Consider the following 14965-nt stretch of genomic DNA (forward strand, 5'->3'; position numbering starts at 1 on the left):
CTCTGATATGCTACATAATTTGCAATACATTTAGATATAGTGCAATGCTATATGTAAAGAAAAGTTAGATTTTCTGCATTTTAGTAATCTATTATGAAAAAAGACCTCTGCTCTTAGTCATACTAACATTGCTTTATGGAACCTGAATAGCTATCTACTGTGTATGGAACCTGGCTTTGCATAAAAAAAGTAATGATCTGGATGACCAGAAATGGAGTCTGAGATACTCACCCGTGGGTTGCTCTACCTATCTCTAACACTGTTGGGTGTCCCTGGTAACAGCATAGTTATCTGGGCATTTGTACGACTGGCTTACCAGGAGCGCCATCTCTTGCCAGCTGATGCCATCGTGTTGCACCTAGCTTCTGCCAACCTGATAGTGGTGGGGGTGCGTTGCCTTCTGGAAAGCCTTGCCACCTTCCAGCTATCTGACGTCTTTAGCGACACTGGGTGTAAGGCGGTAATATTTCTCTATCGTACATCTCGGTCACTCTCCATTTGGCTGACATTTGTGCTCAGTGCTTATCAGTGCCTGAGCACTGCTGCTCCAGGGTCACGCTGGGCTGCTGTCCGTGCCCTCGCTGCCAGGAACCTGGGTTGCATCTTTCTAGTGCTGTGGCTCATCAACACATCCATGAGCTCAGCAGCTGTCCTTTTTTCTTTAAGTTCAAGAAACAACTCAAGCCTTATGCAGCATGGCATTAATGTGCAGTTCTGCTTTGTGCACTTTCCTTCAAAGCTCTCACGTGATGCCAACGGAGCAGCCCAGGTGAGCAGAGATGTGTTGCCCATGGCACTCATGACCACAGCCAGTTTAATTATTTTGTTTTTCCTCTACCATCATACACATCAAGTCAAAAGTGTCCATAAGAGCACATGTAGCAGGGGAGGAAGCCTTTCCTCAGAGCGAAGGGCAGCTATTACAGTGGTAACTTTGGTGACATTGTATGTGATATTCTATGGTGTGGACAATGGTTTGTGGGTGTACACACTCACAGTAAAGGAAACTATGAGTTCATCAGTGGTGTCAGACTTGCGTGTTTTTTTCTCATCACTGTATGCTGCCGTTAGCCCCTTTGTCATCATTGTCTCTAACAAGAAAGTCAAGAAACTTCTGAAATGTGAGCTTGAAGAGAAGCTTCTGCTAAACACAGAGACGGCTCTTTCCTCTGTATAACATCATCCGTCATACTTCAATATCAGTGGAGGATTCAATAAGAAAATTGATCATGTCATTTTTTTGTACTGACATTTATATATATATATATGATAGACACAGATCATTTTAAGACATTAAAATGCTTGTACTTATTAAGCTCAGGTTTATGTGACTAGTCATTTTTATTTAATGTAAACAAAAAAAAATTGTGAAAATGTGAAAAGCAGTCTTGTTTTGATGTGAAAAAATAGATTGTTTATTATTAGTCACACGAACAAGGCTGGTGGAATTTGATTTTGTTACAGTAACCTATGTTGAACTGTGAGGCACAATATACACAATAGTGCTGTACTGGGATGTAAGCTGGACCCAATATAGATAATGGGAGAGAGCAGGATGGTAGCTAAACTGACATCTATGCTCAAGAGTGTCACCCAATGCATGTCACTCTGACAACACTGAAAAGCTGTTTCAGTGGCTGCTACACCCTATGTGTATAAAGGAGAGACAACACCGGTCCTTCCTACCTGCTGCAGTTAGATTGTATGATAAGCACCACCCCAATAGAGCACAAGGCACTTTTGAACTACTAGAAATGTTTTACTGACTACTTTTTTATACATTACACAAGGACAATGTAAGTAGGCTAAGGGATAATGGACGACACGGTGGTCTGTTCACAGAAGTTAATGCACGGTCGAGGTTGTAAAACGGCCCCGACGCGAAGCGGAGGGCCGTTTAAAGGGACACCAGGCAACGTTTTCGTGTTAATTAATCATCTTCGTAAGTCGGTATATGGTTAAATGACTCATTACGGGGCTAATGAAGGCTCTCTCGCCCGCCCCTACTGCCTGTAGGAAGAATATCCCACTTGCAAGTTCGTGTATCCTACCCGCCGACCGAAGCAGGATCAGTTTACAGCACAGAGGCAGGCTAACAAAATGCTAGAGATTGTGGCAAGCGTGTGTATAATGGCAGAGCCGGCAAAGAAGCAGCGAAAACCCTTGACGGAAGACGCAAAGAAAAAGAAAAGAGCTTCAGACCGAGCGAGGGGGAGTTTCGTAGAGAAAAAGCATCAGGCTTGCCTGGTGTCCCTTTAAACCTCGTAGTGCATTAATTTATGTGAACTGACCACCGTGGAGTCCATTATCCCGCTTATTCCAATGTTGCCACTTGCGTTGTGTTCATTTCCTGTTACAATTTTAACGTTTTAATCGCTAAAACTGTCTTGTTTGTAGAACGAATTTCTTCCGACACATATCAACTAATTTCTCAACTTGCAGGACAAACTGCCATTTTTAGTTCTAAATGGATGATTGCTACGGCCAAAGGCCAGTCGTTAGTTCTATCTCTCCCGTTGTCAAGCGGGCGTATCCCAAGATTCTGATGAACTTTAGTTTTGAAACATCGCTATTTTACTTAGCCTGCTGTCATCCACCTCCGTCATATGCTACAATGTTGCAATGTTCTGAACGTCTGCATTTTACAGCTCGGATGCAACGTGACAGTTCATTTAAACTTCACAACGAGTTCGGCGAATTAATATACAAGTGTGATACGACCAACAAAATGGATCTACTTCATAGGTGTGCAAATAACATACGGTTAATGGTCGAACAGGTATGGTGCAGGGAAGCATGCCCAAGGAATGTGTATTTCTTGCATGTCTTACTGAAGATGTATGGGCGGGGATGGGGGACGGGTGTCTGTAAGTCTTGTTTCCTTCACTGTCTTGGACGCTAACAATGCAAATAAAGGATTATCTTATCTTATCTTAAACATGAACAGAATATGTTACATATATCATCACTAGACAATAGAAACAGAGTGTCCTGTACATTTATTGGCACCCCAGCTGCTAAAGGGAGTCGTTTGCCATTAGTTTGGATGCCTTGTTGACAGTCCATTGTGCTAAAATAAATATTGCCTAAATATTATGTACAGGTGCATCTCAAAAAAAAAAAAAAAAAAAAAATTCCCCATACTGTAAGTTATTTCAAAGGGAATCTTTCATATATTCTAAATTCTTTACACATAAAGTGAAATATGTCAAGCCATTTTTTGTTTTAATCTTGATGATTACGACAGCTCATGAAATCAGTACCTGAAAAAAAAAGTTTTGTGTAATAAATTAGCCTGACGTAGTCATACTCAATTCAAGTCAGAATATGAGTCTGATAGGCCTACTGCTCCATTGGGACGTAATTATGGGGCGTGTTTCAACCGATACGTGTTTCAACCGATACAGTGCCTATGCACTCAATTGGATAGACCTAACCAACCAGAGCAACGAAATAGCTTACCATGAGGTGTAGGAAGAAAACACACGAACCATTCTTCTTCTCCACAAATGCCTTAACATTGTTTTCTGGTCTTTTGTAAAAGTTAGTGCCGTCAATAACTCCTAGCCTACAACACTCATTAGCGAAATCTAAGAGATACGTAGTAGAGTAGGCTATTAGGAAAAAACTGATAGCCTATATCCCCTCCGTTTTAAAAAATAATTCTGTTGCACTGATATGCTACAAACATGTTAAACAGCTGGATAAGGCTGTCGCAAATCCCTCGAACAGGTGGTCAATCAGAGATTTCAAACGAACGAGGCAACCTGTCGCAATGCAACAGTGCTGATTTCCCTTGATGAAAGTGCACCCACGTTTTCCAACATCTCAACTTTGGCCAAAGTTTTCAGAAATAATCGTTTTCAGTGATAAAACCTCATTAAATAATATGCATTTTCCATATGGGGTCTTAAAAACCATGTATCCTTCTAGACACAGCGTTTTTGTTTCAAACATCTAAGCGTGCTCAGACGACGTGATAGACCAGGCGCTGTTGCTCACCTGTCCATCATCGTAAAGCCTGATTTGATTGGTCCGCCCGATCAATGGAGCAATGCCAGACCAAACTTCCCGACCTCAAATGTTGTGAGCGGGACTAAGTTCAGAATGGCACCCAGGCTAGTAATAAATTGGAATAACAAGAAAAAAAGATTGAACGTGCCTACTGAAATTCCCTAAATACTTTGTGGAAAAGCCTTTATACGTTAATATATTTCCTGTATGACTAAACTTATCAGTCACAGTATTCAGGTGTTATTTTGGCCAATTTGGATTTTTGGTCTTTAAATCTTGAAGATTCCAAGGGTCCCTCTTGTGAGTTTTCTTTGCTGCATGCTTTGGATTGTTGACCTGCTAGAAGGTCTACCCAAATCTCATCCTCATCATCCTGGTGGACGCCAAGATTCTCCCGGAAAAAAAAAAACTCCATTTATCATTCCTTTAAACCATGACGCCTCCACCTCCAAACCTCACTGTATGATATTTTTAGGGTGATGTACATTGCCATTGGTCCTTCAAACATGGTGTGTAGTATGACATCCAAAATGTTGCTCTTGTCTGACCATACTACTACAAGTTAACTCAGAGTAAGTTAACCTTCTAATATGGCTTCATTCACCTAACAAAACAATGGCATAGGGCTCTTGTTGTAGGAGGTTTACCACGTACTCTGAGTTAACTTACTCGGATTTATCACTAAACCACATACTTGGAATACTCTTCAGAACATTAAGTACACGTATGTGGCGTCCTTTGAGATGTTTGATAACTAACCATGCTGCTAATTCTTGTCATGATAGCAATAGAGATTAGCTCCCGTTAAGCAAACACAGGTTTGTATGAAAGTTACCACACATCATAAATATGTTGCATTAAGACTTTATGTAAGTCGTGTTTGTTACATACAACTACATTTTGGTTCATTATCTGCCAAGTTACATGCGGGCTACATGTGATTCCCTCATGGCCATGATCATTAACAAGACACTAGCCTTTATAAACCATATGATTGCCACCTAGTGGGCATATTTTATAACTGTAAGAAGTTGTGTATTTAATTGATTGTTAACTGATTTAAACTACAATACAGGAAACACAATACAGAATGTATTACTGAAATACTAAACAAGCATCTTATCATAACACTTTTTGAGCAGTCATGTACATCATTCACAGCATACAGCATTACCTAAACATAAAGTTTACTTTCAAACAATGGTTTGTTGGGCATTCAGAAAAAGTAGAGCAATAAAGAGAACCCAATGCAGGTGACGAGTATGCTTTATTTGCTTTAATGAATAAAGATCTGCTATTTGCAAAGTAACTCATTAAAAAGCCATGTCGTGCCAAGGCACAGACAGAGGGTGTAAAGATTACACAGGGCAGGATGTCAGAAGAAGTACACAAAGTATGTGGAAGCTGAAGAAGAGACAGAGTTGGAGGTGTTCACCATTTCAACTGTCAAGTGAGGACTCTGACCTGTATAAAGCAACATTTTGTGTAGCTGATATTGATTTAGAAATGAAAATAGATACGGGGGCAGTCATCATTCCACAGGGAAGGGTCATCATCACTTGTGTAAAAAGAAATTGCCAAACTTTCTCGCCAAGCCCAATATTTTGCAGCTAGCTAGTCTACTTGATAGCCAGCACACCAACTATGACACCAGAACCAAAACATAGTCAACAGATACCTAGACAGCATGACAGCTATTCATACTTAAATAAATAAAAATCACTCAGCAATTCATTCTGTGCCGACAATCCAGAGAAGTGGGGCTGTTAAGCTCAACGATCTTGCTTTTTATGAAAGAAGCATGAAACTTTCAGGGTTTGTTCTTGATGACTTAAGCTTTAATTTTAGATCTGGAGGCATTCTCAGTTAGAATATTCTATATTGATCTACTTTTGCACACAGCTTCACAAGACCAGGGGCCTCATTTATAAAGCGTTCTTACGCACAGATTTGATCTTAGACCGTGCGTACGCTCAAATCCATGCCAACGCTCAGATTTATAAAAAACGTCTTTGACGTGGAAAAGTGCTTATCTCCACGTCAGGTTCCAACTTGAGGTACGACCATTTCCTTGTGGTAATGCCGGGGTACTGCAAGTAATCTGAGGTCTAAGTGCGATCAAAATTCCAAGACCAACGATCTCATGTCTTTCTTTGCCATATGCATGATCAATATCAGAAGATTTTTAAAGACATTTTTGGACGCAGCTTGAACAATGTGTTATGGTTTAGCATAAAACTGCTAATGAGAACTATAACTTAACTTAAGAAAGTGAAAAAATGTATAGCTTACTTATTTCATAATATCTAAAAAAACACCAAGACCTACGATAGAATGATTGAAATTTCTTACAGGTGATCTAGTATATTTAGTGTTTCACCAATCTAATATTGACCATAAAATGGGTAGGCCTAGCTTATGAAGGAAAGACCTCTAGCCCTACAGCATAATCATGTACGTTATGGTACAGTAGGCTACTGTACGTTTCCAATATGACCCAGGGTAATATGCTGATTTAGCCTACAAAACAGAGGACTAAATTATAAGCGTGAAATGTCATGCAGGCTTAACGTTTCTTTTAGGATATGTTTTGCTGAAAAATTAGCCTAGTTCGCCGGTCATTATTCATTCATTCTGCATATCTTTGCTATCGTTTTCTTTCAATAATGTCCAATGGCTTAAACATTGTCCTTTATTGTTGCTTTAGGCTTACCTTTATATTTTAGCCTACATTATTCAACTCACGTATTGTAATCTGATCTTGGGCACTGCCAGTCAAAAAAAGCAAACAGGTGCGCGCTCTGCACCTCTTTACGCAACTCCGACGCAACACTAAATATGAAGATGCCCTGCTTTCAGTGGATAACTTCTGTTTCTTTGTTATGTAGGCTATATATGATATAATAAAATATAAATAATAAAATATCTATAGCCTACATTGTATAGCTTACATTCAAATATTACCTTTCTGTTACGAAGCTGGGAATAGGCCTATGAGCGCAAATTAGGATGTAGTGGAGGCTAAACGCGAGTAAACGCAGTTTATCTACCTCTGACATTTCAGAAATAGAGTTTAGGCCTACCCACCTCTTATTAGAGTTTATCCACCTCTCAAAAGAGTTTATTCACTTTTAACATTCAAAACTGTATTATCCAATACTATCCTATAGGCCTTTTCCCAATACTGCAACCATCCACCATTATCAAACATGTTCGAATACCTTTTTTAAAAATCCGATACCGCATAGCGCAGTCCACCTCACCGAGATTGCAGAATTCATAGTTCACCCACTTCTTATTTTACCACTACATCCCTGGCACAAATGTACTTTTCCTCTCCTAAACGAGGGCAATTGGACATTTTATGGTCAATATTAGATTGGTGAGAAGACTAAATACTACTAGATCACCTGTAAGAATGTTTTAATCATTCTATCTTAGGTATTGGTGTTTTTTTTTATAGATATTATGAAATAAGTAAGCTATACGTTTTTTCACTTTCTTAAGTGCTATAGTTCTCATTAGCAGTTTTATGCCAAACCATGAAACATTAAGCTGCGTCCAAAAACGTCTTTAAAAATCTTCTGATATTAATCATGCATAGGGCAAAGAAAGACATGAGATCGTTGGTCTTGGAATTTTGAAAATGCATCGCACTTAGACCTCAGATTACTTGCAGTACCCCGGCATTACCACAAGGAAATGGTTGTACGTCAAGTTTGAACCTGACGTGGAGATAAGCACTTTTCCACGTCAAAGATGGTTTTTATAAATCTGAGCGTTGGCATGGATTTGAGCGTACGCACGGTCTAAGATCAAATCTGTGCGTAAGAACACTTTATAAATGAGGCCCCAGGTGCTAGGGCTCAGTTGTGTTTCTAAGTAATATCAAGTGACCTAGAGGGCTGAAATGTGGTCAGTTCAGAGATGCTTGTAATCTGGCAGAAAGAAAAAATTATATTCTAGGTCAAACATTTGATGGTAGGCCCCAAAAGAGGTGGGAACAATGTCCTTGTAAATAGGCACAGTGCAATTTCAGGCAAAAACTTGACATTTGTATTGGAATTCATGTGGTTAACAGAGATAGTTGTTGTTTTTATTCATACTGTAGCCTACACTCTTGTGTCACCTACCTGCAGTCACCCTGTTGGTTTTACTGCACACCAAATTAAAGTTCTTTAGTCTACGCATTGACTCCAACTGAATGCACTCCCAGCACTGGATAGCAACTAAGTAATTGTGTGTCATCTAACACAAATGCCATGATCATTAGACTTTAACGAAGGTGTTCAGTTAATGATCTTCTATATGGTGGTAAGCAAATATTGATTATATGTCAGTTACTGCCTTTTGCCTTTCCACGACTCCTTATTTTTAGTACATAATACAAAGGCAGAGTACAGTATCTGACAAATAATGGTCAAAGGTCAACTTTGAGCACAAGAATTTGTACAGTATATGCACACATTTCTTCATCAGGGAAACAAGTCACCAGATTTTCATTGCTCTCCCTATAATACATTTGTCTCAGTTTGACATTCTGGTCTTTTGCCTTTGTAGGACAGTATTGTTGTCTGTATTATAGCATAATGGCAGCTGGTCTTCACAATTTAATGAGAAAATTGGTAACTTAGAGATAGGCCTAGAGTTTAGGTCATTAGGGTCAAGGCTGGGCTTCTTAAGCTGAGGTTGAACAATAACATGATTTAAACTGGAGGAGACCACTCCATTAGTTAGGAGCTATTAATTATAACCAAAGAACAAATGATGACAAAAACGTCTTTGAAAAGGTATGAAGGTCTACGTGGCACAAGGTGGAATTCATGTATTCAGTATTCAGAGAGATTATTATTATGTCAGAGATAACCTTGGATATTTGGGAGGACAATACAGCTTTAAACTGCTGAAGGCAGCTGATGCGCAGCTACAGTGAAGCATTCTCCTGCTCAAGTATGTCCTCATCTACTGTAGCAGGCGCCATAGTTCAGACGAGATGTAATCCCACAGAGCTAGAGGAGAAAGGCGGAGTGGTTGCAGTACTGGTCTGATGTTAAAGTCTACCAGTGGCTGGTGGGCAAAAGCAAGCCCACCCCATCAAACAATGCAGGCCACTGTTGTTACCAGAACTCTTTTGGGCTTACATAACCTACGTATAAAGATACTGGTTGCAGTCATCTACTCCACCCATGTTGCCATGCCTTCTTTGTCTGTGTCACCTGCATGCAAGGTGGAACAATATTAAAGGCACACTATGCAGGTTTTTTTGCTTAATATACAAGTTTTTTAGATTTACCTTCATTTAACAGCTTCAGAGTCCTTGGAATGGTTATATGACTTTTTTCGGGTTGAATGGTGGCCGTCTCGCTTCCCCCCAGCGCCTGTGAGCGGAAAAACCACCCTTGCAACTGTGGGCCAACGGGCCGACGGCCTCAGTGTCAGGAAGTATAACAAGTGTAACAAATTGCTTTACTGCATTCAAATACACATACACGCCAGGCACCGGCTAGAAAAAGGTAGCGATGGAGTTTCTCAGACGTTTGTCATGACAGAGCCAGCGAAAAAAAAAGCAAAAACCGAGAAAACAGTAAGGAAATTGCCAATACTGCATAGTTTACCTTTAACAGCAAAGCAGAGGACTTTTGACAACCTTCCTTACAGTTTTCTGTTACTGATTGGCAACTGAGTTATTTATTAATCTGTAGTATATAGGATTTATTCTCACTAATAATATTGCTCTTGATGAGATGAAGAACAGGGCCTTGCCTAGTGGTCATAGAGTAAACAGATTTTCCATTGTATTGCTACCAATCCCTATCACACGCAGGTTACCATAGCAGCTGCACAATCTCTCCATTGTACCGTTGTTTTTAATTGTCAATCAACCTTTGTTTTCCACACTTGTTTCTGAACCTCCTATTCCCCATAGTATGATACAGACTATAAAATTAGGCTCTGCGTATGTCAGTGTTGAGTCTGCAGGAGTCACAGGCAGTCACTAAAACTATATTAGACTTTTGATTAAGCCCTGTGCATATTTAGAGATTGCCGTAAAATAAAAGCATTTATTGCTCTCAATTTTCTTTTAAATTTGTCTTTTTTATCGTTGTTGTTTAGGTCATTTGGGTCTGTTACCCATGGACCTGTGCTTGTCCATCAAGGGAGTGTCCTTCCTCTTGCAGACAGGTTTAGGCATTCTGGGAAATGTTCTGGTGCTGCTGGCTTACACTCACATTGTGTGCCTAGAACCACATCTGTTACCTGTGGACATCATCCTGTGCCATCTGGCCTTTACCAACCTGATGTTACTGCTGACTCGCTGTGTACCCCAGACCATGACTGTCTTTGGCTTACGTAACTTACTGAATGATTCTGGCTGCAAGGTGGTCATCTACTCCTACCGTATTGCCCGTGCCCTCTCTGTCTGTATCACCTGCATGCTCAGTGTCTTCCAGGCTGTCATGTTGGCCCCAGCTGGGTCTTGTTGGGTAAGACTGAAGACAAGGCTCCCTGGCCTTGTCATTCCCACATTTGCTGTACTCTGGTTTATCAACATGGCTGTTTGCATTGCTGCACCTTTTTTTTCCATTGCACCCCGGAATGGCACAGTGCCAGCTTTCACACTCAACCTTGGCTTTTGTTATGTGGATTTCCGTGATAACCTATCATATGTGATCAATGGGGTAGCTGTGTCAGTCCGGGACTTTGTCTTTGTAGGACTCATGCTTGGCTCCAGTGGTTATATACTGGTGGTACTCCATCATCATGCCCAAAAGGCACGTAGTATACGTCGAAGTCAGGCCAGTGCAGCCATGGAGACACGTGCAGCAAAGACAGTGGTCACACTAGTGACACTATATACGGTATTCTTTGGCATAGACAATATTATCTGGATCTACATGCTGACAGTGGATCAGGTGCCCCCTGTGGTGGCAGACATGCGAGTATGGTTCTCATCCTGTTATGCCTCTCTTAGCCCTTTTCTCATTATGACATCCAACAAGAAAGTCAGGAATCGAATGATGTGTACAACAGGAATTGATCGGGAGCAGCCTTCTGTTAATACTCAGGATTCTAGGGAGACCATCAGCTAACAAGCTGTCCTGTTTTTCCCCATATTTGTAAACATATATATGTGAGATGTGAAAATAATTCTGTAAAACAAAGAAATGTGTTGTCATGATGTACTTTAGTGACACTTTTTACCCAACTGAACTAGGCCACTCTGCAGTATACAAACCTTATTAAGCACTATTAGGCCTAAACCAAATTCATATTTCTGTCATACTTCTTGGCCTGTGTAAACAAGACTAAACCAGTTCACTTTGGTGTGTGCAGATTTATTTTGTATTTTCTTTTAACAATTTCACCCAATCCAGACAAATAACATGTAGCCTATGTGAAACTATAACCATGTATTCACAATTTAATGAATGAAATGTACTTTTTGGAGACAATTCATGGTGTGATTGACTTTAGCCCACTAATTGTGTTAGTTGTGCATTGTTCGCCGCTCCAGTAGGCAGACCTAAGGTCCGAACGTAAACCCCCTGCTCCCTCCTCTTTCCCCTTCTCGAGGTCTGTGGTTGCAGATCATTTCTCTATTTGTGATGCGATCTAGGAAAACCATTCACATGGTGCACTCAAAAATCCTTATTATATTAAGATTTTAATACTATCCTGCCAACATTCTGGACACTGTCCCCTATCAAAATCCTGTATACCATCCTCCCAAAGTCTTGGATGTTGCTAGGATGGTATCAGAATCATAAGTTAAAATTGCACCATGTCAAGGGATTTCCCAGATCGCATCACATTTGTCCATCCTCCCTCCCTTCATTCCTTCCTTCCTTGTGTCCTAACCCCTGTTTCTAATACATTTTGTAAAGAAAACGAGGAAGGAATATAAGGAGGATGTAGGAATCAAGGAGAGGCAGATATGAGAAATGAGATGTCATGCACACTCACACATCACTTTTAAGAGACGTCCATTACTGATGATACGGCACATCACCTCTTCGGCTGGAATAAACAGGCCATTTTACACGCAAATTACAGAGAATATGAACTTGGGGGCCCCAACCTCACGCAAAATGATATGATGTGTCAAGCATGAGCCACTGTGCCCCCTCAGAACATTTTGAAAAATAACCCCATAACCACCGGTTTTGTGGAAAGAAATGGACAGATTGAGATTTACAATACATAACATAACCATCAACATATTCAAGGTATCTTGCTGTGAAAAAAGATGCCAATTACAACACATGTTTATCACACATTATTATCACATCACAGCATGACCTGTGTTATTTGACTAAAGGGCCTCATTCAGATCATCATCATTCAGATCCATATTTTTATTTTGGAATTTGGTCCCACTTTCTTTTTTCTTTTCCATTGTGAGATAGGGTCTGAGGATCTCCTGTCACTTGACTGCTCATGTTATTATTTTAACGCCGAATGCCCTGGCCTAAAGTGCCCATTGAAAATGAAAATATGGACAGTGCAGATGAGATAACATCAAAATATCAGCTAGATATTTCTACTGAACTGATCTACTCTTTGCAGAAAATACAGAAAAAAGTATTTGGCGGTACCCTAGACACACATAATGGCACTGACATTGGGAAAACCTTCCCTAGAGGGCATAAGGAAGACTCATTTCACTGGGATTTGTTCCTTCCATTGAAAGGGCACTTCATAGTGCCACAGTGCTATCTAAGAGGGCACTTCATGTTTTTTTTTTCTTGCATCAGAAAGGCACCTGTAGGGAACTTCAAGTTTATAACCACATATTTTTCACTGCAGGGGCATCCATTAGGAAACTTCCCTGCATTGATGCAAGTAGGGACACCCTTTACTTCACTGCATCCCATTTTTTTTCTCTAGAGGAGCACTTATGTTGGCACTTCTTTCTCAGATTAATTAAACATTTAACACATGTAACATTGAATTCCACTGCATTCTGTATTGGAAATGACACCCTTTAGTAAACTGTCAAGTAGAGGCAGCATAGAGGGCACGTTATCAAGTAGGCTATAGCACCGGGAACGGCAAGTAGGCCTATAGACCAGTGTTTCTCAAACTTTTTCAGACCAAGGACAACTTAATCAATAAAAAAAAAAACCTCACGGACCACCTAGCTAAAGAGTAGACCTACTTCAACAGTTTATTACACAATAAGCTTACTCACTGAACCACCTTGCTTATTGTCTTTGCACCTTGCTTATTGTGTCAGAGGATTCATATGATTTAAACTGGCATAGCTTACATATAGGCAGCGTTGCAGAACTGTTTGGATTTACATACAAGTTAGTTCAATATGGCAAACAACTCATCTATTATATTTTACCACGTCTGCTCGCGGGCCACTTGGGATAGCTTGCGGACCACACTTTGAGAAACACTGCTATAGACCATTTTAAGAGGTGTTGCATAATATTACGTTTACAACACAAGGGCAAAGGGAATTCTGGCGATTTCACATAGATCTCCGTTCTCGAGGTCACCGATTAGCCTACCCTACTGTCGGTACGGGAAAAAACTACAACAATCGGGTTTACCTAGCTCGAGTTGCTGCAGCCAACAGCTAAGGAGCAAACATGCAGGCAGCTACAGCGATACAGCGCTACACTCTGGGGGCATGTTCATGATATTTAAAACAAAAGTTTTGTGCTTCATGGAAATATGCAGCAGAGGGCAGTACTTGTCTAACATAGTAAACTCCAATGACAAAAGAAGAAGAAGTCAGCATACGATTTTAGGAAGAAATTGGAAATGAGTATTGACGTCAAACAACGTAGAATACAACAACGATGCTTTTGAAGATGACTCTGCCACGTCTCTTTGTAATATGCATAGGCCTGTTGGAAGTTGTGGGAAGAGGTAGGCCTAGATTAAAGTAGCCTACGCTCGTTCACGTTGCAGCCTAATCGAAGCTTTTGTTTGTTTCATTTCCATCAACTATATATTCCATTTTCAGACAAATTCAATGTGCTTTATATTATGGCCGATGACCTGCGACCATCATTGGGCTGCTACTCAGATCCACTAGTAAAATCGCCAAATATTGATCAACTTGCATCGAAAAGCAAAGTGTTCTTCAATGCATACGCTCAGGTGAGTGTGCGAACCCACTATGTAGGTAGGAGGGTGTCATGGCTAAGGCTGGACCCGAGTCTCATTTCTTTCTTTGTTTCTTTCTTTGTTTAGCAAGCATTATGTGGACCCAGTCGAACATCAATCTTAACAAGTCGAAGGCCAGACACTACGAAATTGTATGATAACTCAAATTTCTATTGGAGAGTCCATTCGGGCAATTACACCACGCTCCCTCAGTACTTCAGAAGCCATGGGTATACTACCTTGTCTGTTGGAAAGATATTTCATCCAGGTAAACATTTTATGCTCACATTGTAGGCCTAAATCCATATCAACCTGTGTTCAGAATGAAAAGAATTCCGGCCTTTGGCATGGAGTGCTCGGAATAACCTGCATTTGAGCTTTCATGGAAACTTCATTCCAGGAAGAGAACAAATGAATATAATATAGCGATACTTGGTTACGGCAATTACATTCAGTCAGACAAGGATCACACACACTACATTATAGGCCTACATCCAACACTACATACACTCTTTAGGGTACATTGATACAAGCGCACACATCGGAAATTAGTTACTTGTTTCCTGTAGGCTAAAGGAAATGGAAATTAATAAATAGAAGGTTAAAAATGTATCCGATAGCCTTTTGTGAGAGTGTTTACTCATCTCAGTAAGGAAAATAAATCAAGAGCCTATGTTGAGTACAAATATGTCTTCTGAAGGCCTAAACAGAGCCCAGCCAAAAACTCCAATAAAATTTTGATCAACTTTGAGGGACAGCTATGACCATGCAGGATCATCCAAAACAAACGTGACGATTTTGCTACATACTATTCCTATTGCAAAAT

The 14965-nt window shown here is 40.3% G+C and overlaps 3 protein-coding genes across 3 annotated transcripts in view; all 3 read left to right on the forward strand.

Annotated features, from left to right (window-relative positions):
• Positions 1–211: 211 nt before the first annotated feature.
• On the forward strand, positions 212–1177 carry LOC125286797 (olfactory receptor class A-like protein 1). Its single transcript, XM_048232081.1, has one exon. It carries the CDS (start codon positions 212–214, stop codon positions 1175–1177), a length of 966 nt encoding a protein of 321 aa, XP_048088038.1.
• Positions 1178–10129: 8952 nt separating this feature from the next.
• On the forward strand, positions 10130–11179 carry LOC125286653 (olfactory receptor class A-like protein 1). The gene has a single exon (XM_048231871.1). It carries the CDS (start codon positions 10149–10151, stop codon positions 11103–11105), a length of 957 nt encoding a protein of 318 aa, XP_048087828.1. The 5' UTR covers positions 10130–10148; the 3' UTR covers positions 11106–11179.
• A 2473-nt stretch (positions 11180–13652) lies between these two features.
• ids (iduronate 2-sulfatase) overlaps positions 13653–14965 on the forward strand; it is a 32408-nt gene continuing 31095 nt past the window's right edge. The window contains exons 1-3 of the mRNA XM_048232027.1: positions 13653–13899; positions 13997–14133; positions 14227–14407. Coding sequence (XP_048087984.1) covers positions 13830–13899; positions 13997–14133; positions 14227–14407 — 388 coding nt within the window. The 5' untranslated portion in view covers positions 13653–13829. The remainder of the gene's footprint in view (positions 13900–13996; positions 14134–14226; positions 14408–14965) is intronic.

Source organism: Alosa alosa, chromosome 21 (genome assembly GCF_017589495.1).
Source record: "Alosa alosa isolate M-15738 ecotype Scorff River chromosome 21, AALO_Geno_1.1, whole genome shotgun sequence".
NCBI lineage: Eukaryota > Metazoa > Chordata > Actinopteri > Clupeiformes > Clupeidae > Alosa > Alosa alosa.

Excerpts from the sequence above, each read along its gene's own strand:
- LOC125286653 (XM_048231871.1), top strand. The coding sequence starts at position 10,149 with ATGGACCTGTGCTTGTCCATCAAGGGAGTGTCCTTCCTCTTGCAGACA.
- LOC125286797 (XM_048232081.1), top strand. The coding sequence starts at position 212 with ATGGAGTCTGAGATACTCACCCGTGGGTTGCTCTACCTATCTCTAACA.